Source organism: Phoenix dactylifera, unplaced genomic scaffold (genome assembly GCF_009389715.1).
Source record: "Phoenix dactylifera cultivar Barhee BC4 unplaced genomic scaffold, palm_55x_up_171113_PBpolish2nd_filt_p 000265F, whole genome shotgun sequence".
Lineage (NCBI taxonomy): Eukaryota > Viridiplantae > Streptophyta > Magnoliopsida > Arecales > Arecaceae > Phoenix > Phoenix dactylifera.
In genome coordinates this window covers 557800-581009 of record NW_024067754.1, presented here as the reverse complement: position 1 = coordinate 581009, position 23210 = coordinate 557800, and the positions used below count along the sequence as shown (strand labels likewise).

Below are 23210 nucleotides of genomic sequence, written 5' to 3'. Positions count from 1 at the left end.
TATATGATTCATGCAAAAAGACATGGCATTTTTTTTGCTAAAAAAAGACATGGCATATGGTTGGGAAGAACCGTTCTAGAATAGGTTGATACGCAAGTGTTGAGTATGCCTTGAGGTTACAAGTCCTCAAAGAGAGCCACCGTTCGTTAGCCCATTCCTCGACGTAGTCCAACATTTCATGCAACTCCGGCGACTGCTCATTAGCCCGCGATGAATACTACTACAACTCATCCAGTTGTCTCTACGAGGTCTAGTACGGCGACGGATCCATCTCCAAAGGCTTCTCTACTCAGGAGACCCTCATGTTAATGCCTTCCGACATAGTAACAGATTTCCGGTTCGGGTGTGGGGAGGGCCACATAGGTGACTTCGGTTGCGCCGCTGAGCCAATCGGCCTTGGACACGGCAAGATGTCATTGAGAAGTACAGCGGAGTCATCTCTTGGATTCATAATTCATTAGATATTTTTTTTATGAATGTCAACTCAGTAGCGTAAGTAAATTGATCCCGGTTGTTCAATCATTTGAATGATAAATGATCACTATGAGTCAAACTTAGTAGAATTTGATCAATCTTTTTTTCTGTCAAGAACTAATTAATTAAGAATTTTCTTTTTGCATCATCAATCGAATCACTGTTGGACGACTCAGATTCTATTTTATCCTACTGCCTCCCAACACGCTCTTGCTCGGGCGGGTATTTGGCTATGGGAGCTGGCGTGCATGCAGTACTCCCCTGGCATCAAATTCACTCCAATGATAACAGAATCGGATATGCCGGCCCGTCGTTCTATTTCATCGAACTAATTGGAATGAGTGTAGGAGGAAAAGATCTGTCGATTCCATCGGCAGTGTTCGCCGACATCTTCCGGACTATCATCGATTCTGGCACAACGGTCACATGGCTTCCACTGGCGGTTTGCTCTTCGCTCGGAATTCCGGCAACACATGTCGATAGTATTCGCCAATGGCCGCGTTTGAGATACTGGACACCTGCTACAACTTCACTGGGTATAGCAGAATTAGAGTGCCTGCGGTGGCTCTGCAGTTCAGTGCTGGTGTCACGTTTAACGTCGATGCCTCGGGGATCCTCCTTTTCGCGAGCCCCTCGCAGGGTTGCCTCGCATTCGCCAGCGTCGATGAGGATGGGCTTTCCATGGTTGGGAACATGCAGCAGAGGACGTTCGACGTGGTTTATGACGTTGCCAGGGAAATGATTGGGTTTGGTGCCGGAGGATGCAGCTGAGGGATTATGAGTACAGCAGTTATGAGCAGCAGCGCTTTGAGGATGTAATACATAATGTTAGCTTACTCTGTTTTCTCTTTAGGATTATTTCATAAAATTGATAGAAGAATTGCCTGTGTCAACCGCTGGGGATACCTCCCAACATTTGAATAGAAGACTTCCTTCATGAAGGGAAAGGGTACACCTACTAGCTTTAGGCATGCTTGCAATATAGATTATCCGGTCAAGCTTTTCAACACCCCTTTTGCTAGTATGATACTGATTTGCAAGGGATGGACGATATGGGTAACAAGGCCGGGTATGGGTTTAATTTTGATTCCTTATGTGGTTTGGCTGTTCCAAACTTTTAAGCAAATGTAATTAAGTAATCTATAAGAAAGCTTTCTTAATTTTAAACAAATGTAATTGAGTAATCTATAAGAAAGCAGTAAAGAAGTAAAGCAAGATAAATCACAACACAAACACAAGGTTTTTATAGTGGTTCGGAGCCAACCCTTGCTCCTACGTCCACTCCTCAAGCTTCTCTTGGGAGTTCATTATAATCTCAAGATTACAGCCCGGTTGTTTTACAAGCTCACAACCCAACTTATTGTTTTCGCAGGATTACAACGAATTTAGTCAGTTTTTCCTAGCTCACCGACTAAAACCTCTCCATTTGTTTTTCTAGGCTCACAAACAACCCCATTAGTTTTACGGGCTCACCAACAAACCTTAACCCCTTGATTCAATCTTTTGATTGAATCAAGTTACAAATAACAGAGAAATAAGGTTTAAAGATTACAAGCTTCTAGATAAGCAGATATAGCAATATAAACAAGATGTAAAGGAAGAAGCCTTCAAACAGTTTGCCGATGGAAGACTTTGCTTCTCTTTTATTGGATCCTCTCTTGAATGCGCTGATAGTTGAGAATCACTTCAATGAGCCTTTAATGTGAGGAGTGCTCTGAAATCGCTTGGGATGCAATAACTCCTCTTTTCGTTTTGAATAGCTCTAACTCTCCTTCGGTAGTTGATAGACTTGAATGCTCTCAATGGATTTTCTCTCTTTTTATTGTTAATGCTTAGAACCACCTTTTATAACTTATCTCCTCGAAAACTAGCCGTTAGAGAGGAGAAAAGAGTCGTTCTGACAAAACTGCACGTCCTGACAAAGTATCCGTCGGAATTGGAGTTGACTCTCCCATCTTGGAGTTGGCTCGGCTGAAACAGGAGATGCCTCATAAAAATCTGGAGTCGACTCGAATTCGGGCTCTTATAAATAAGCTCTCTGTCAATCATGTAAGAGTCGGCATGAAGAAATCGGGAGTCGGCTTGCCCACGGCGTTTTCAAATGTGAACTACCAGCTATTTTCTAGAAGATGGTTCGAGCAATTCCGGAGTCGGCTTGCGTTCTGGTCTGTGCAAAATTGCTCTCGGCTTTTTTCTGCAGGACTCGGCTCGTAAACAGTTCGAGTCGACTCAGCCACTATGTCGAAGAAATTACTTTGCGGCTTCAATTTGCGGAAGACGGCTCGAAATTTCTAGGAGTCGACTCATGCACTGTAGCTTGAAAATTCGTTCTTTATTTTCTCTGTAAGAGTCGGCTCGTGAACAATTGGAGTCGACTCAAATACTGTGCCTTGAAAACTTGCTCTCTGACTTTTCTGTAAGAGTCGGCTCTTGAAAAGTTGGAGTCGACTCGAGTACTGTGCCTTAAAAATCACTTCCCTGTCTTTCCCATAAGAGTCGACTCGTGAACAGTTAGAGTGGACTCGCGCTCTGCACTTGAAAAAACTGCTCTCTGTTTTTACTGTAAGAGTCGACTCTCCCTATCTGGGAGTCGACTCAAGAATTCTGGGAGTTGACTCGAGTGCAAGGCAAATACTTTAATGGTTCCAAACATGAGTAAAACTCAACTTAAATTCCCTGAACCATATTCTAAGGCATTCTTACAAGTTTAAAAGTAATTTACCTGAAACACTCACTTGAATTCATTAGAATAATATAAAATATACTCAAGTATTTTGGGCTCATCAAAATCAAATAGGAAATCAACAATCACTCAGCAAAAACAATGGTCAATTTCTGGAAATTCACCCTCTGGCCCGATGCTGAACTCAATAGCAATAATGCCTGCAACTCATCATCTAGCACCATCTTCATTGTGGTCAACTAATTCACCAAGTCTTATAACTCACTCAAATGCTTGGCAACAGATTTTTCCTTCTTTTAGCTTCAAATTCACAAGCCTCCTAATTGCAAGGCTATGTTTTGGGTTGTCTTCCTCTCATAGAGACCCTCTACCCTCATCCAAAGACTATAGGCATCTATCTCTTGAGATACATAATGGAACACACTGAGATCAATCCATTATTTGATATACCAAATAGCTTTTTTGTGCATCTTCTTTCGGTCACTATCACTAATGTCTTTTGGCTTACAGTAAAGAATATCCTCTATCATAGGCTTTCAAATAGAATAATTAGAAGCACTAAGTTTCATTATGGTACTCGAAAAAATCTCCATCTACTCCTACAATATCTCCACACCCACACAACCTCGGCTCTTGCTGACCCAAAGATTGATTTTGATGATCACAAAAACTTGAAGTATAATAACTAATGGTTGTGTTGCAAGAAGAAAGATAAATTATTTTGCAAGGAATATAGCAAGTTGGAAGAATGCAAGAAGGCCTCAAAAGTTCTCAAGAAAAGTTGGAAGAAAGCCACACTTCATTGGCCCAAGGTTCAAGTTCAAAGGATTCAAGTTGGAGGAGCAAACTCCAAGAAAAATTCAAAAGAACAGTCATCGAGTCGACTTCTGGAAGTTCAGAGTCGACTCTAGCACTTTGGAGTTTCAAGGAACAGTGCTCGAGCCGACTCCTACTGTTCACGAGCCAACTCCCGCAGAAAAAGACAGAAAGACAGAACGATGGATTTTAGACCCTGTTAGCGAGTCGACTCCAAAAGGTTGTGAGTCGACTCCGATGCTTGGCGAGTCGACTCCCAGTTTGTCCGAGTCGACTTACAGAAGAAAACAGTCTGAAAGGCAGAGAATCAGTTTTGGAGATCCTGTGAACGAGTCGACTCCAGATGTTCCAGAGTCGTCTCCTAAGTCATTCGAGTCGACTCTTGAGAGAAATACAGAAAGTTGGATTTCTAAAATCCTGAGAACGAGCCGACCCCTAAGTACCCGAGTCGTCTCTAGCTATTGGCGAATCGACTCCAGTTTGGTCCGAGTCGACCCCAGGACAAGGCATACACTTTAATTCAAATTTAGAACAGTGGCCGAGTCGTCTCCAGTAAAGTGCGAGTTGACTCCAGTAACAGCCGAGTCGACTCTAGATCGCACGAGTCGACTCCGATCTCAACGGATACATTGTCAGAATGTGCAGACGGGTCATAATGGCTCTATTCTTGACTCTAACGGCTAGATCTTTGCTCCCACGCCATCCAAAGCTATAAAATCAAGAGGAGAGCTAGGGGAGAGAGTAAGAAAAGTGGGAGAGAACACATAGGGAAGAGATTTCAAAGAGATTTTAAGAGAAACCTCCCAAAAGCACAAAAGGGCCATTCAAAGCAAAAGAAGAGAAGAAGAGAATCTGAGTGAATCCCAAGGCTTCCTCTCCAACTGTGTGCTGCCTCAGTGATCCTCTACCTCGTGCAAAATCAGAAGAGGGTCAAGAAAAGAAGAAGCCGAGTTCCTTCATTTGCAAAACTTGGTTGAGGGCTTCTTCTCTTTACTTTATTTGTTTACATTGTTATATCTGCTTGTTTAAGCAGCTTGTATTTGTTTTAAACCCTTGTTCTAATATCTTGTAACTTGATTCAATCAAGGGATTGAATCAAGGGGTTAAGATTTGTTGGTGAGCCAAAGGAAAAACCAACGGTGTAAGGTTGTGGTTGGTGAACCGAAAAAAACCAACTAGGTTTGATTATCACCCCGAAAAAACAATTGGTTGGTTCTAGTCGGTGAGCCTGTGAAAACCGACCGAGTTTGTTGTGATCTCATAAAAACAACAAGTTAGGTTATGAGCTTGTAAAACAACCGGCTGTAATCTGAGGGATTATAGTGAAATTTCCAATAGGTCTTGGGGAGTGGATGTAGGTGCTGGTGTGCACCGAACCACTATATGTTTGTTGTGTTTGCGATGCTTTCTTTCATTGTTTAATTACCTCACTTACTTACTTAGATAAATATCTAATTGAATTGCTTGCTTAACTCTTATCCGCGCATCCTTTAGTTGTAAGTATATTCAAATTGTTTGATCAAGTTTCATTTAATAAAACTGCATTAAGATACATTGTATTGAAATGCTTGCTTGGAAAATCTAGACTAATTATTTATTGAGTCCACTGCTTAATAGTTTTAATTTTGATCAGATTAGAATCAAATTGTTGCTAAGTTTAAATTCCACTGTGCATCTATACAACTTAGCTTAATTAATTGAAAAGTTTAGAAGTAGTAGAAAAGTTTTTAAAAGATCCAATTCACCCCCTCTTTTGGGTTGTATCTACTGAGAAACAAGTGGTATCAGAGCAGGTGCTCTCATATTATTTGTAGTCTTAACCAACTAGAGTCAAAGATTATGACAACCCCACATAACATATTATTTGCCGAGGGACTTTCCATAAACAGACCTCTACTGTTTGATGGAATTAACTATATTCAATGGAAAGCTAGAATGAAAATTTTTGTTCAATCACAAAACTATGAGTTATGGAATATCATTATAAATGGCCCTCACACACTCTCTGAAGCTGTTAATGAAAAAGAACTAGCACAATTGAATGCTAATGCTATGAACATACTATATTGTGCTATCCATGAAACGGAATTTAATGAAATTTCTGCATGCTTATCTGCTAAGGAGATCTAGATACTTTAGAAAATATTTATGATAAAATCCAGATTAGTTCACATGTGCTTCAATTACATACTAATAATGAGCCTGCAGAAAAAGATGTTGAATCTCCCAATCAGGAAGAAAGAACAATAAATAAAGAATACGGTGATGAAAACAAGGATCCATTCCCAAATACCGAAAAATTCAAAAGCTTCCTAAAGACAAAAAAGAAGAGGAAACAAGAAGAAAGGAAGAAAGAGATAAAAAGAAAGAAAGCCTTGACCAAGGAAGAGTCAAGCAAGAAAATGAAAGTTAGGAGCAACAATGATGATATTAGCTCCAAAGAACTACAAGAGGTAACTAACTTGTGCTTTATGGCACAAGAAGATAAGGTAAAATCTGAATCTAATCTTACACCAAATGAATTTTATGAAGAATATTCTTATGATTACTATTAAATGCTTTTCATGATTTGTATGGTGAATGTTGAAAATTAGCTATTAAAAATAAAAATTTTAAAAAGCTAAATCTGGAAATTTCAAAAGAAAGAAATTCTATTGCTGAAATATAAGACAAACTAAATTCTAAAAATGAAAGCTTAAGGTTAAATTCAAAAGAATTGATTCAAAAAAATCATAGCTTAATTAAAGCAAACCAAAACTTAAGGGAAGAAGTTGACCAACTGAAATCTCTTATTAACAAATTCACTGTAAGTTCAGAAAAATTAAAAATGATGTTTGAAAATCAACATGCTGTTTTTGATAAATCCAAATTTGGCTTGACTCCCTTGCTTAACAATAAATTCCTAGAGAAAAAGATTATCAATTCACCAAGCAAACCATCAAATAAGATAACTTATTTCAAATATGAAAAGAATGGGCATAATAATTTTACCTATAGTTCTAATACACATAAATTAAATGGTAAAGCTATTAATATTAAACAAATATGGATTCCAAAAGAAACAATTATAGCTAACTTGCAAGAACCCAAAAGAGCTTGGGTTCCTAAATTGAAAATCTAATTATTTTTTTCAGCAGGTGTGTCTAGCTACCCAAGGTTCTAATAAAAGATGTTATCCGGACAATGGGTGCTCTAGACACGTGTTAAAGAATGAAACTTAAAATATAATTAAGAAGAGTGACTAAAATGGAAGAAATAATGAAATTAGTAATTCTTGCATCCTCTCATACTGAAATTATTTTATTAGTTGATTAAAACATAACTTGCAAGTATTAATCATTTTTTTATGATATAAGTGATATTTTTGGTATGAAAAGAAAATATATCCAAATCAATCCATCTTTCTTATAGATGGATAATTTGGTAAATCAATTCTCCCAGAATAACTCTATGAATTTTCCATATGCTTGATTGAGAGTTCTTATCCATGGCATTATCTTCTATTGATCATAGACATAAGAATATGTACTTGATATGTTCTTAAAAAATATGCATTATAAATACTAATATCAAAGAATTTTTTTTGGCATATAAAATTAACTTATGCTAGTATGGACCTAATTTCAAAAGACCTTGTCATTGGTTTACTTATTATCTTCTGCAAGGTCAAAGTTTGCTATGCATGTTAACTAAGAAAACAAACAAAAATCAATTTCTAAATTTAAAGATGTTGTTTCCATCACAAAGTTTTCAAAAGCTTACATCGGATTTGTTCTGATTGAAGTATTTTCTGTATTTGCTAAATCTTGTAAAAGTGTTTCAAATGAAAAAGGTTTCCAAATTGTGAAGATAAAGAGTATCATGGCACAGTGTTGAAAACCAAAATTCTGATAAGGTTTGCACAGAAAATAATATTGAATACAATTGTTTCTACACCAAGGACACCATAAGTAAAATAGAATTAATAGAATTCTTGAAGAAATAAAAAAGACACTGTTGTATGATAGTCATTTTTTATTAAAAAGTTATCATCACTGCTTGTCATACATATGGTTTCTATTAGATCTATTTTTGATAAAAACTTCTTTTGATCTTCTGAAAAATAGAAAATGAATTATTGCATATCTTTTATATTTTTCAGTCGTAAATTTTATGCTTGATATGTTCTTATGAAAATAACGCCAAATCTGATAAAGATACTCCTGTCTTTGGGTATCATTCATCAAGCAATGCATATAGAATATTCAATGAAAAGATCCTAGTTGTAGAAATATCAATTCATTTTATTCTTTATGAGACTAATGATCTTTCATCAAGTCACTAAAATCAGATTATATATGTATATGGTTAATCTTTTTGCTTACATATAACAATCTGAAACTAAAACACCTTAAGAAGAATGAACAAGATTATAATTGGTCAAGTTAAACTAAATCATTTTTGAAAGAGATAGAATTTGAAATCTTGCCGATAAAATCTGAAAACTTGTTAATAATTAGAACCAAATTGAGTTTGTTCAGAAATGCACTTAATAAAGAAAAATTGGTGACTACTGAAAGATTCAATCAAGAAAAGATGAAATAGATCTTGATAAAATTCTTGCATGATTAGAAGTAAAGATCACTATTATCATTTGCTTGCTTTATGAGCTTTATATTCTGTCAAATGGATGTGTAGAATGCACTCCTATGTGGTTATTTCATTAAAGAAAATCTATGTAAAATAACCACCTTATTTGAAAACACTCATTACAAATATGATAAAGCAATATGTGATTTGGAACAAACACCAAAAGCATGATATAAAAACTTGAGTAACCTTTTGATAGAAAGTAAATGTGATAAATCTATGCATCAAAAAGAAGAATTTGTGATATCTTATTTGCTCAAAGTATACATTGATGACATCATTTTTGGTTCTATTAATGAAGATTTATATGAAGATTTTACTAAGCTCATGCAAGGTGAGTTTGAAATATGTATGATGAATGAATTAACATTTTCTCTCGAACTCCAAATTAAGACAAACAAGAAAGAAAATCTTCATTGATCAAAGTTAGTCCACAAGAAAACTCTTATAGAAGATTGGCATGAAGAAGGTATGTCTATGACCCCATCTTGTAGAATTTGAAAAGGATGAGCAAGGTAGATCTATTGTTTTTAAAGCTGTATTGAAGCATGACAGAATAATTATTTTATCATACAGCTAGTAGACTAGATTGTATGCTCATTATGTGCCCTTGTGCAAGACTTCAATCTAACTCTAATGAATCATATTTTATTGACAGAAAATGAATCATAATCTGAATTTTGATAGAAACAACTATTTAAGATAATTTGATTAAAACTTAGCTAACATGTCTTATTGATAATTATCTTAAGCAAATAGAATCTAAGCTAAATTGATTCTGAAAATAAAAAATTGATTTGACCTTGATGAATCTTCCTATTGCCTCACATGCTTGTCCTTGAACCATCTTGGTTAATGAAACTATCTCTTTAGTTCAAGTGACATGTGCTTGCTTATATTTAGGCAATCTCTTGAGTAAAGTGACTCAACATTCAATTATTGTCATATCTTATATTGAGTCATCTAGTTAAGAAATATATTGTATGAATGTTTTGTATCTTGAAGAAACTAATGACTTTCTTTCAAGAAAGAAAAGAATTTTGTTAATAATGCAGGATCCTTGAGCAATAAAATGAGAGATTTCAACTTGAAGGACACCTCCACGTAAGATACAATAAACATTCACATGCAAACAAGAGAGCGGACCTTCTTCAGCCAAAAGTTCACACATAAGAAATCTAGTAGGTATTTGACTTGAAGAATGCAGAATGAATCGGTAATTTTAGATACCTCTCTCATAAATTAGCTGAGCAAAGTCAATAACTTAAATCTTATTGTGGCATGATTAAAATTTTTAATTATTAATTTTTTGATATCATGTCTATATATGTATTGATTGACTTACGCTTTTAGAAATTGTTTCATGGTTTGCTCAAACTAAAATATATCTTTGCCTATGTCATAACCATGAAATACACAAGTTTATGCTTAAAATTTTGATTTAAAATAACTTGTGAGAAGTTATGAATCCTTAAGTATAATGAAAATATTGTTTGCATGATATACATCTATATGATACATTAGATTATTTCTTTATTCTGCTCTTTCATGTAAATTACTTGAGAATAACAAAAAGAGAGAGAGATAAAGAAGAGAAAATGAACATTATTCAAGAAAAGTAAAATCTAAGTAAAAACAAATACTCCAATCTTAAGAAAAAGCAAAACAAGCATAATATATTCGGCATATTTGTGAGACTTGTGTGAGCATTCTTTTGGAAAGGATAAAATCCGTAGTTAATTACACTTAAACTATGAGATACTGGGCTGAAGTCGGCAACCCCAGCCGACTTCAGCCCAACGCCCCTTTTGGAAGGGGCAGAGCAGGGGATCGCAAATGCGATCCCCCTCCGCCTTCTCCGGGCGCGACGGGAGCGGAGGCGCCACGGACAATCCGCGGCAACCCCGCGGCCGTTTTGTGGCTGCTCCGCGTCCGCATGAGCGGCCGCTGATCACGGCCGCCGCGAGAATCGTGGTGGTCCACCGTTCGAATTAGGGGCCTAGTAAAAACCCCCCATTCTTCTTCCTCTGTGATTGCTCCACCACCGACCCTCTCCTCCCTCTTCTCCCTTCTTCTCCTGTGACCGCATGCGCCACTCCAATCAAGTTCAGCCACCCCGGGAGCCTAGCTCCTTTGATTCTCTTAGTCCCCTGTTTTTCGATCTAGTTTGGCCGTTGGAAACCCCACCGCCGTCGCCGCGGCTAGCTACCGGATCGAGCCACCTGCAGCCGAGATCCGCCACCTCCGTCGACCTCCGGTAAGCCCTCTTCCCTTTTTGCTCTTCGATCTCGCCGGAACATGCTTGATTTTCTTTCCTTTACTTTGGCCCCAAACCGAGATCACTCGATTTTCCCTCGACGCCCGTCACCGCAGAAGCCGCCGGCCGCCACTGCAGTTGGCTGGCCATCGGCCGGGCAACAGCCCCCGGCCGCCTTGGCTGACCCCCCCCAGCCGGCCCCTTCTTCTTCCTCTTCCGTTCTCCCATCTCCCCTGTTCATGGGGAGCTCGGTGAAGAAGAAGGCCACTGTGGGCCGTGAGCAGAATGATGGGCCGATGGGCCCTGTTCCATTGCAGGCCCAACTTGGGCCCAGTCCAGTCCGGTTGGGCCCAGTTGGGTAGTACCCTTGTGAGCCCAACTTCGGCCCAGTTCAGATCCGAACCCCGAAACCTGAAATCTGGAACACGAAACCAGAAACCCGAATCCGAAACCCAATAGTATTATTTTTGATTTTTGCTTAACTCTGAAATTAACAAAGAAATTAATTAAATTTAAACAGGTGAACCTGATCCGTCTACCTGAAGTAGGAGTTAAGCGAGAAGAGGTAAGTAACTTAATGCTTCAAAGTGCATTTTTCTAAATTATTTGGTAAAATAATTATTAGTGGATTAAATTTTGAAATATGTTTTGTATTTGGTAAAATGGGTCTGACATGTTAAATTTTATTTGAAAATTATGCTCTGAAATCCATAAATTATGATTGGGCAATTTATGAAATCTGTTTATATATATATATATGCATTCTCAGCATGGCTATGATCTGTTTTGTTCTGTTCTGGCCCCGCCAATGGGGATTATACGTTGGACCTGTCGACTTGTAATCTATGAGGAACTGGTTTCGACACCGCGCTACTGGTGATTAGAATAGTGATTTCTGGACACTGGCTGCCATCGATGGATAAATATAGTGGATTTGGTACTTTTGTGCAACACCGGCTGCCATCGGTGGATAAAAATAGTGGATTTGGCACTTTATGCAACCCATGCCACTGGGGTACGTGGCCGTAGCCTATTATGTTGAGATTATGATATCAGAGTTTTGTAAAAATGATAATAAGTTTTGAAAAGAAAAAAATGATATTATTTGTGATTTATTTTCAGTCATTATTTTGTATTTTGATTTGATATGCTTTGACCCCACTCTGGGGTATTTTGTTGCTTACTGGGCTAGTGTAGCTCATTATTCTGTTTTCTCCACTTTTCAGATCCAGAGGCTTGATCTCACGGGATTGAGGAGTGCGCTAGATTTTTTGACGATTTCTTCAGTTATTGATCCTTTAGTTAGATTGATTAGAGTATTTGACTTACGTCAGCATATGTTATTTTAAATTTTGTAAGACTGTTTTTGAACAACTTAAATATTTATGTCAGTTTTAAACATCTGTGATTGCTTTGATATGATCTGCTGCCTTGCACGCCTGTGCAGCCCGCCGTGCGGGCGTGCGGCGTCTGCCGCGCCTCGGGCTTGGGGCGTGACATAAACAGGAGAAGTTTGAGGTAAACATTTTAACCTTTCTATATTGCTTATCATAGGGATGGTGCCAATGGGGAGGCAAGTGATAGTACCCGGCACTATTTAACCCAACTATTCGGTGTAGGGTATATTAGGGACGGCACAAGAGGAAAGCTAGTGGTAGCACCTCATGCCCCTTCCAACTCCACCGGATAGGGAGCAAATAGAGTATAGAGCATAAGAAAGTAAAAAACGAAAAACAAAATCAAAATGTTCATTAATTGGTTAAGAAAAGATATTAAAAAAAATGATGAGAAAATGAATGACAAAGTAAATGAAAGTATATAAGAAGAATCAAATCAAGTTTTAATCACTTGAAATCAGTGCATAATTATATAAGGAAAGGTTATTTGAATAGAATAATTTTGATGCCTTGATTGTTTGCTCCGATACGCATCTGAAACATATCATTTTCTATCTTATAAGTTTACTAAAATTAGTCTAAATGATGTATTTTTCAATAATCTTGATTGTGAACAAATGTTTCTAAATATATGATTTTATTTTGATATTAAAAAGATTTATTGTGCTTCATGTATACATTGCTGAAAAACTATGATTAAGAAAAGAAAATATAATTGCTTTTAAAAGAAATTGAGCTTCAAAAGAATTACTTTCTGACTAATATTTTAGTACATTTTCTCAAAGATTAAGAGGAAGCATAACTTGTTCTTGAAAGATTAAAAAGAGTGACTGCTATAATTTTTGAAAAACTCTAGATCACTTTACATTCATGATATCATAGAATTTCAGTTTTATTCATGCTTATCATTAAAATCTGAAATTCAACAAAAAGAAAAGAATGATTAAAGAAGAATGCATCTTTTGAGGGGAAGCTTTAGACATATCAATCTCTCTAGATTTTGCATCTTATTCAAAAGCCATCATCATATGATGCATACCTTGAATATTTTATGAATTGATTTTGATGAACTTACTTGTGTTGCCATAACTTGTCTTAGTTATATATAGCCTATACTTTGAGTTTAATTCTATAGAGCGTTTATTATCTCAAATGAATATGATTTGATACTTGCAAATATGCTCGCAATGGGTTAAGTTGAAAATATGCTGAAATTTGTAGAAAACATATTTTCAAGATTAACAATTTGAATGTTTTATTGAAAATTATCTTCAAACTCTAAACTCTTAAATGGAATGCTCAATTAAGGGGAAGAAAGAAAATTTCAGGGGGAGAGATCATAAGTAACTTAATCGCATAAATTCATAACTAAAGGAGAGAGAAAGAATACTAAATGAGAAGTGATCCTAATACTCTCCAATATATATCATCTGAAATTTAAATCAGAAAATCTTTATGATACACCTTGAGGCTTGTTATTTGGTTAGTATATCTTATGCATCAACTATGAACCAAATTGCAATTTAAACAGTTGATCTTAAGTGCCTCTAATTTAATAAAAAAAGGGGAGAAAAATAAAAGTGAAAAATCAGCTTGTAATGTAATGTTGTTTGTCTGATTCATGAATAGAACTCAAGAAGCTTACATAAATTAAAAAAAAAATGAATGCTCTTAAAGCCAAATCAATAGAGGTTACTCTATCAAAATTTGGCAAAGAACTTTTAGTATGCTTTTAATGTCTAATTGATATCAATTTAAGCAGATTTTTGGTATCAAACTTTGTGCTTCATTGAATATCTTTTGAAAGTTGAATTTTCATCTGTACTTAATTAGTAAATCTTCATTGAAGGATTTCACCTGTCTTAGTACCAGAAATTTCCATTGGAATCTACTAATGAGTTCTTAATGGCTTGCACTTTAGAGTTTTAATCCTGTGCCAATTCATTTTAATTGATTTTGATGTTATTCTCTTTAACAAAGTAAAAGAAAGTCTTTAAAAGAGCTCTAAAAGACCTTCAAAGCTTTGAATTTTATGTATGCTCTAAGATATATCATAAATTGCATGAATTCATGTTTTGGTATTTGTGCCCCAATACTTTTATTATCATAAAAAAACTTTAGAGTCATTAAGAATTGGTGATCCAACATGATGATATATTTTTCAAGTATATAAATTTTGATCTTATACTCTAAAAATTAATTAGATTGCACTCATATTGTTAAATACTTAATATATTGGGCAAAAGATCTTAAATGACCAAACTTTCATATTTGTTATTAAAGATCTTTCAAAAAAGGGGTTAGATTTTCATTCGTGCTTTCTTTGAATATCATTCTTGATACTCCTTGAATTAACTTGATAAAGGTTCCACCTACACTTGATTTGAAAACTATCTTTGGAATTACATTCGATGTGCTTTCATTATAATTTGCTCTGAAATCATCTTAATTGGCTCTGATCTATGCTCATTAATCTTATTCTGACATTATAGCCTTGAGTTATATGATCCATATTCTTGCAATAATTCGACCTGCATTGACTAAAAATCAGAGTACAATAAAGAAAAGAAATATTTGAGTATCATTTGATGCTTTGTGCTTAATGTTTCATTATCTTGCAACCTTTTTGATGTTGTCAAAAAGAGGGAGAAATCTCTGAGTATATGCTTATAATGTTTTACGTGTTGATTATGTTAAGTTGATTAAATCTAAAACATTATCATGAAGTATGTTTTAAATATACATGTTTTCTACTTCATGCAACTTAGCTATGCATTAGTTCTAGAATACAATCTTTTTTTATATTGCATATACTCCAAATTTTGTCATCATCAAAAAGGGAGACATTGCTGACCCAAAGATTGATTTTGATGATCACAAAACCTTGAAGTATAATTACTAATGGTTGTGTTACAAGAAGAAAGATAAATTGTTTTAAATACAAGAAGGCCTCAAAAGTTCTCAAGAAAAGTTGGAAGAAAGCCACACTTCATTGGTCCAAGGTTCAAGTTCAAAGTATTCAAGTTGGAGGAGCAAACTCCAAGAAAAATTCAAAAGAACAGTCCTCGAGTCGAGTTCTGGAAGTTCAGAGTCGACTCTAGCACTTTGGAGTTTCAAGGAACAGTGCTGGAGCCGACTCCTACTGTTCACGAGCCGACTCCCGCAGAAAAAGACAAAAAGACAGAACGATGGATTTTAGACCCTGTTAGCGAGTCGACTCCAAAAGGTTGCGAGTCGACTCCAATGTTTGGCGAGTCGACTCCCAGTTTGTCCGAGTCGACTCCCAGAAGAAAACAGTCTGAAAGGCAGAGAATCAGTTTCGGAGACCTTGTGAACGAGTCGACTCCAGATATTCCAGAGTCGTCTCCCAAGTCATCCGAGTCGACTCTTAGTTTGGCCGAGTCGACTCGTAAGAGAAATACAGAAAGTTGGATTTCTAGAACCCTGAGAACGAGCCGACCCCTAAGTATCCGAGTCGTCTCCAGCTGTTGGCAAGTCGACTCCAGTTTGGTCCGAGTCGACCCCAGGACAAAGCATACACTTTAATTCAGATTTGGAATAGTGGTCGAGTCGTCTCCAGTAAAGTGTGAGTCGACTCCAGTAACAGCCGAGTCGACTCCAGATCGCACGAGTCGACTCCGATCTCAACGGATACATTGTCAGAATGTGCAGACGGGTCATAACAGCTCTATTCTTGTCTCTAACGTCTAGATCTTTGCTCCCACGCCATCCAAAGCTATAAAATCAAGGGGAGAGCTAGGGGAGAGAGTAAAGAAAGTGGGAGAGAACACATAGGAAAGAGATTTCAAAGAGATTTTAAGAGAAACCTCCCAAAAGCACAAAAAGGCCATTCAAAGCAAAAGAGAGAGAAGAAGAGCATCTGAGTGAATCCCAAGGCTTCCTCTCCAACTGTGTGCTGCCTCAGTGATCCTCTACCTCGTGCGAAATCAGAAGAGGGTCAAGAAAAGAAGAAGCCGAGTTCCTTCATTTGCAAAACTTGGTTGAGGGCTTCTTCTCTTTACTCTATTTGTTTACATTGTTATATCTGTTTGTTTAAGCAGCTTGTATTTGTTTTAAACCCTTGTTCTAATATCTTGTAACTTGATTCAATCAAGGGATTGAATCAAGGGGTTAAGATTTGTTGGTGAGCCAAAGAAAAAACCAACGGTGTAAGGTTGTGGTTGGTGAACCGGGAAAAACCAACTGGGTTTGATTGTCACCCCGAGAAAACAATCGGTTGGTTCTAGTCGGTGAGCCTGTGAAAACCGACCGAGTTCGTTGTGACCTCGTAAAAACAATAAGTTAGGTTGTGAGCTTGTAAAACAACCGGCTGTAATCTGAGGGATTATAGTAACATTCCCAAGAGGTCTTGGAGAGTGGATGTAGGTGCTGTTGTGCATCGAACCACTATATGTTTGTTGTGTTTGCGATGCTTTCTTTCATTGTTTAATTACCTCACTTACTTACTTAGATAAATATCTAATTGAATTGCTTGCTTAACTCTTATCTGCGCATCCTTTAGTTGCAAGTATATTCAAATTGTTTAATCAAGTTTCATTTAATAAAACTGCATTAAGATACATTGTATTGAAATGCTTGCTTGGAAAATCTAGACTAATTGTTTATTGAGTCCGCTGCTTAATAGTTTTAATTTTGATCAGATTAGAATCAAACTGTTGCTAAGTTTAAATTCCACTGTGCATCTATACAACTTAGCTTAATTAATTGAAAAGTTTAGAAGTAGTAGAAAAGTTTTTAAAAGACCCAATTTACCCCCCTCTTGGGTTGTATTTACTGGGCAACAGCTCTTATACCACTTGTTGAGGCCAAAATAGAGATATTATGGAGTAAACTAAGCCAAAATTACCAAATCAACTAGAAGCAATATTCTCACAGGCAACATATCAAACACCTGAAGAGCAGGAAGAAAACACACCAAATTTATTTGAAAAAACCCTCCAATGTAGAGAAAAAAAAGCATAGGGCAAATCCAATTAATCAATTATAATAAATATAGATTTTACAATACTCAAGTTTATGCCCAAAACTTGAGCCCTCAACAAATTAGACAAACTTCAATATCACCTCCCTAAGAGCAACAATAATTTCATCCAAACCACTACATTGTGATGTACCCAAGAACGTAATGAGATCTCTAACAATGAATACTACAACTCTCTATAGCATCCAATACAACTCTTAGATAGAAATCTAATTTGTTAAATCTCTGTGTGAAAAATCATACCCAAGAAAGACAAGAAAAAAAAACATGTTTCTTCTTCCATAGGGCGTGCCAAACTTCAGATTTTCCGCTCTTTCTGTGCGTTCGGTCTTCTCCTGTGTTGCTTGCTCTCTCTCTCTCTCTCTCTCTCTCTCCCTCTCTCCCCCACCACCCCCCCCCCCCCCCCCCCCCCCCGCGCGCTGTTGCTCCAGTCCTGCAAAAACAAAGAGGTAAAAAGCCCTAGTAGGCTATATGGGCCTCCCAAGAGTGGGCTGGACCCACTTACAGGGTGAAACCTAATCATTCTTAAGCAACTAGCTGTGACCATAGAAGGTAGGGAGTATAAACATCCAATATGCACCTGAATTTTTTTGAGCAAAAATATGGATGTGAAATAGAAAGTAGAATTCCTCTCAAAAAAATAACGAAAGAAGAATGCAGGAAAAGATAAACATATATATATATGTGTGTGTGTGTGTACATGTATATATGATTTTTAAAATTTAAACTAAAATCGAATTGATTTTTTCAATTTCAAAAATTTGCAAACCGAAACCAAACTGAAGGTGAAAAAATCTGATCCAAACCGAATCAAAATAACGGGTTGGCTCGGTTTTGCAGTTTGAATAGTTTTTTTTGCACACCTCTTCTTGTCTTCCTGTTTTTTGCCTTTTCTCATTTCATTTATAAATGAAACATGAGGTGGCTTCCCAAAGAGGAAGAATAATGTGGCAAACCTGCTAGCTGAAATCTCTATCTCATATGCTTCTTTCAAAGCAATATTTATCCTCAATGATTTCATTATTGGATAACAAGGATTCCCTTTTTAAGGCCCTGATGAAACGATATATTGTCTGTGACCTTTGAAAAGTATACTCTATATGTCACGTTAATTCATAAACGTGAACAACAACCATTCTTTGTGGAAATAGATGAATTCCTCCTTCACCATTATTGGCTGAATTTGTCCATTATTGCATACGACAATGATTATAATTCCTGCAATCCATGACAACGATTACATTTTTAGGTCAGATATGTGTAGTCAAACAAACTATGGAGATAAGTTCCATGCAGTAGATGCAAGGCACCTTTCACAAGTCAAAGTCTTCACGTAGCGAGCCATGTAGAGCTGAGATCCCTTTTTCCAAGTAGGAGGGATCTTACAAATTCTATAAATTGGCAGCTTCCCAACAAGTGTTAACCTTTGGGTTTGGAGAAGGCAGTTGCCGGCTTCAAAGAGTCGGATCCAAGGACATGATGGCTGTTTGCTTCTCCGTGGACGGCATACGGATTGCAATACAGAAGCGAGGAAAAGAGGAGACAGTTGCCAGCTTCCAAATAAAATAATTAGAAGCGCTAAGTTTCATTATGTTATCTGAAAAATTCTCCATCTACTCTCACAATATCTCTACACCCACACAACCTCAGCTCTGATATGACTTGTTGGGGCTAAAACAGAAATATTATAGAATAAACTAAGCCAAAATTACCAAATCAACTAGAAGTAATATTCTCACAGGCAATATATCAAACACCTGAAGAGCAGAAAGAAAACACACCAAATTTACGTGGAAAAATCCTTCATACCCAAAACTTGAGTTCTCAACAAATTGGAAAAACTCCAATATCACCACCCTAAGAGTAACAATGATCTCACCCAAACCACCACAGTGTGATGAACCCAAGAATGTAATGAAATCCCTAACAATGAATACTATAATTTTCTATAGCATCTAATACAACTCTTAGATAGAAATCCAATTTGTTAAATCTCCGTGTGAAAAATCACACCCAAGAAATACAAGAAAAAAAAAAACTTGTTTTTTTCCGTACAACGTGCAAACTTCAGATCTTCTGCTCTTTCCGCACCTTCAGTCTTCCCCTGTGTCGTGCTCTCTCTCTCTCTCTCTCTCTCTCTCTCTCTGTGCCATTGGGCTTTTTTTTTCTCAGCCACAGCCCCTTGTTTTTGTTGCCGCACACCCTCTCACGCGCACACCACCTGAGTCCTGCAAAAACAAAGAGGTAAAAAGCCCCAGTGGGCTATATGGGCCTCCCAAGAGTGGGCTGGACCAACTTACAGGGTGTCAACCTAATCATTCATAAGAAACTAGCTGTGACCATAGAAGGAAGGGAAGTATGAACATCCAATATGCACCTGAATTTTTTTGAGCGAAAATATGGATGTGAAATTGAAAGTAGAATTCCTCTCGAAAAAATAACAAAAGAAGAATGCAGGAAAAGATAAACATATATATATATATATATATATATATATATATATATATATATATATATATATATATATATATATATATATATATATATATATATATATATATATATATATGTATGTATGTATATGTATATAGGTATGTATATGTATATATGATTTTTAAAATTTAAACTAAAATCGAACTGATTTTTTCAATTTCAAAAATTTGCAAACCGAAATCAAACTGAATGTAAAAAAATCTGATCCAAACTGCATCAAAATAACGGGTTGGCTCGGTTTTGCAGTTTCAATAGTTTTTTTGCACACCTCTACCGGTCTTCCTGCTTTTTGCCTTTTCTCATTTCATTTATCAATGAAACATGAGGTGGCTTCCCACAGAGGAAGAATAATGTGGCAAACTTGCTAGCTGAAATCTCTATCTCATATGTTTCTTTCAAAGCAATATTTATCCTCAATGATTTCATTATTGGATAACAAGGATTCTTTTTCTTAAGGCCCAGATGAAACGATCGATTCTGTGACCTTTGAAAAGTATACTCTATATGTCATGTTAATTCATAAACGTGAACAACAACCATGCTTTGTGGAAATTGAGGAATTCCTCCTTCACAATTGTTGGCTGAATTTGTTCATTATTGCATATGACAATTAGTATTGTTCCTGCAATCCAAGGCACCTTTCACAAGTCAAAGTCTTCACGAGCCATGTAGAGCTGAGCATTTCCCAAGCAGGAGGGATCTTAGAAATTCTATAAATTGGTAGCTTCCCAAAGAGTGGTTAACACCAATCCCTAGCCAACGAACCCATGGCTTCGGCTCTCCTCCCCTTCATCCGCTCCCTGCTCTTTTCCTTGCTTCTGTATTGCAATCCGTATGCCGTCCACGGAGAAGCAAACGGCCATCATGTCCTTAGATCCGACTCTTTGAAGCCGGCAACTGCCTCAAACTCAGAGGTTAACACTCTCTTAACGCTAGCAGTTAATTGATTGGTTTTGGCTTTTGACTCGTCACCCTTCAGTACTCTATTTTATAACAATCCGAGCTAGCCTCCTCTTGCTTTGGAAAAGCAAACTAAACTCGAACGAGTGCATGAAATAACCTTAACATTAGGTCATTTGTATTGGTGAGCATAATAAATTATAATTGAGGGCTGGGATAAGGTTGTATATATGGAAGTGACTTAGACGCTCTTTATGATATTCAATCATAGTTCATACTGATATATCAAGGTCTAAGATAATGAGTAGAATAATGTTTAACCTCTCTTTCTGTATTTTTTGTGTAAACAGCAAGGGTTTGTACGATAACTTTTATTTATTTATTTATTATGTTTTATGGTGAGCATTCTATGACAGGAACTATATACGGTCTCGATCTATATTGGGTGGATTGAAATAATATTTAAATACAAATCTCCATCATAGGTTAAAATGATATTTTTGACACTGCAAGTGATTATGACAAGATTTAGATTTTTTATATTATTTTAGGATTAAAAATTCTTATGTATTCCACTTGATTGTTGAAAGTCCAGTTTGTCGTAAACTTTTTGACGCGCTGTTTCACCTGCGGACCAAGTGCAAGTCTGAAGATAGCAAAGATAATTCACGGATTACGAATATTATGTATAGTTATATTATTCATGAATTATAATATTAATAACTACAGACAGTGTCTCTATGAATATACAAATAGTTTTTCTCCAAATTATAGTGTTTGTTGGTGGGTATGCATGGACTATATGTCGGGAAGAATGAAAGAATCATCTGGATGCCTTTGTTTTTTTTTCGTAATCATCATCAAATGAAAATCTAAAGCAAAGGAAATTTGGGAATATCTCATGAAGACACTTTGGCAATGGTCACCGCTAGACCTGCTCGTAGGACAGGCCGGACCGGGCTTAGCACTAAGTATGACCAAAATTACTGACTCTATGTACCTGGATTTCTAAGTCCACAAGCATGCTCATTTATCCGAACCTAGCTAGAGTTTGTCTGAAATTGGAGGAATATGCAATGAGACTAAAAGAAGTCGGAACCCTAGTAATTCCTGAATAGCTAAATTATGTCAAATATATATTTGAGCTGTTGCATGCTAATGATCCGTTTTCTCGTTCCTAGTTAAAATATGTGAAACATTTGTAGTTGAGCTATTACATGCTAATCATCGGTTACATGTACTTCAAATTATAAGATGCCTGCTTGGTAGAGATCCTTCTGGCGTTTCTGCACAAACTCTTGCAGCATCCTCTGGTAATAAGCTGACGGTCGTTCACCGGCACGGCCCCTGCTCGCCCATCATCAACACCAGGCAAAAGCTGAACCACAGGCAGATCCTCCACCGTGACCAAGCCCGGGTCATTTCCCTCCACAACCGGATAACCGCTGCTTCCAGGAAGGATAAATCGACCGGCGTCACGGTGCCCAACCGTGTCGGCCTCTCGTTCAGCACCTCAGACTACATCGTGACGGTGGGCTTCGGCACTCCCAAAAAGAGTTTCTCGGTGATCTTCGACACCGGCAGCGACATCTCGTGGATCCAATGCAGGCCATGCGCTGGCGGGTGCTACTCCCAGAATGAGACGCTCTTCGACCCATCCCAATCGTCTACCTGTGCCAATATATCATGCAGCTCAGCCGTCTGCCTCTCATTCGGCTCAGATTGCGATGCATCATCGACTTGCATCTACGCTGTCCAATACAGTGACGGTTCCTCCACTGCTGGCTTCCTTGCGCAGGAGACCCTCACCTTGACGTCCTCCATCGTGCTGAAAAACTTTGAATTCGGGTGCGGGGAGAAGAACAAAAGGCCCCTTCGGTAGCGTCGCCGGGCTGGTAGGCCTCGGCCGTGGCGAGGTGTCATTGGCATCGTAAGCAGCACAGGAATTGTGAGATACTGGGTTGAAGCCGGCAGCCCCAGCCAACTTCAGCCCAACACCCACTACAGGAAAAATTACTTTTTCCGACTTTTGTCTGCCGATGCTAAGTAAAAGCGTGGGTAATTTTTGCTAAGCGCCAAAATTTGCCGACTCTTTTAAAGAGAGTCAGTAGGTGTGGCTTCCGGCGACGCTTATAAGCGTCGCGAAAGGTTCCGCCGACGCTTATAAGCGTCGCGAAAGGTTCCGCCGACGCTTATAAGCGTCGTCGCAAGCCGTAGCTTGGGCCGACGCTTGCGGAAGCAAAAAATCCCCAACCGAAGCTATCTCCCTTATTTTTTTTCTTTTTTTTCCTCCCAACGATGCTTTAGAAAGCGTCGTCGGAGGCCATTATACCCCTCCCCTCTCCTCGCTGCAAATTCCTCCCGATCCCTAACCCATCCAGCCGCCCCCCTCCCCTTCTCTCTCCGCCGCTCGCCCCCTCCCCCCTCCTCTCTACAAATCCCCTCCCCCCTCCCGATCCCTCAAACCCCCTCCCGATTCTCGATCAGATCCCTTCCAAGAAGCGAGAGAGAGAGAGAGAGAGCGGCCATGCTTCATAGACAGTTCGATGGAGCTTCTTC

General features: G+C 37.6%; 1 protein-coding gene across 1 annotated transcript; it reads left to right on the top strand.

Moving 5' to 3' along the window:
* The first annotated feature begins 966 nt into the window (after positions 1-966).
* LOC103699444 (protein ASPARTIC PROTEASE IN GUARD CELL 1-like) lies at positions 967-22533 on the top strand. The gene is made up of 2 exons (XM_039117715.1): positions 967-1220; positions 21906-22533. Exons 1-2 carry the CDS (start codon positions 967-969, stop codon positions 22531-22533), a joined length of 882 nt encoding a protein of 293 aa, XP_038973643.1.
* Positions 22534-23210: the final 677 nt, after the last annotated feature.

Excerpts from the sequence above, each read along its gene's own strand:
- LOC103699444 (XM_039117715.1), top strand. The coding sequence starts at position 967 with ATGGCCGCGTTTGAGATACTGGACACCTGCTACAACTTCACTGGGTAT. Across the intron at positions 1,221-21,905 it reads GTTGCCAGGGAAATGATTGG|ATGCCTGCTTGGTAGAGATC; the intron begins GTTTGGTGCCGG and ends TCAAATTATAAG.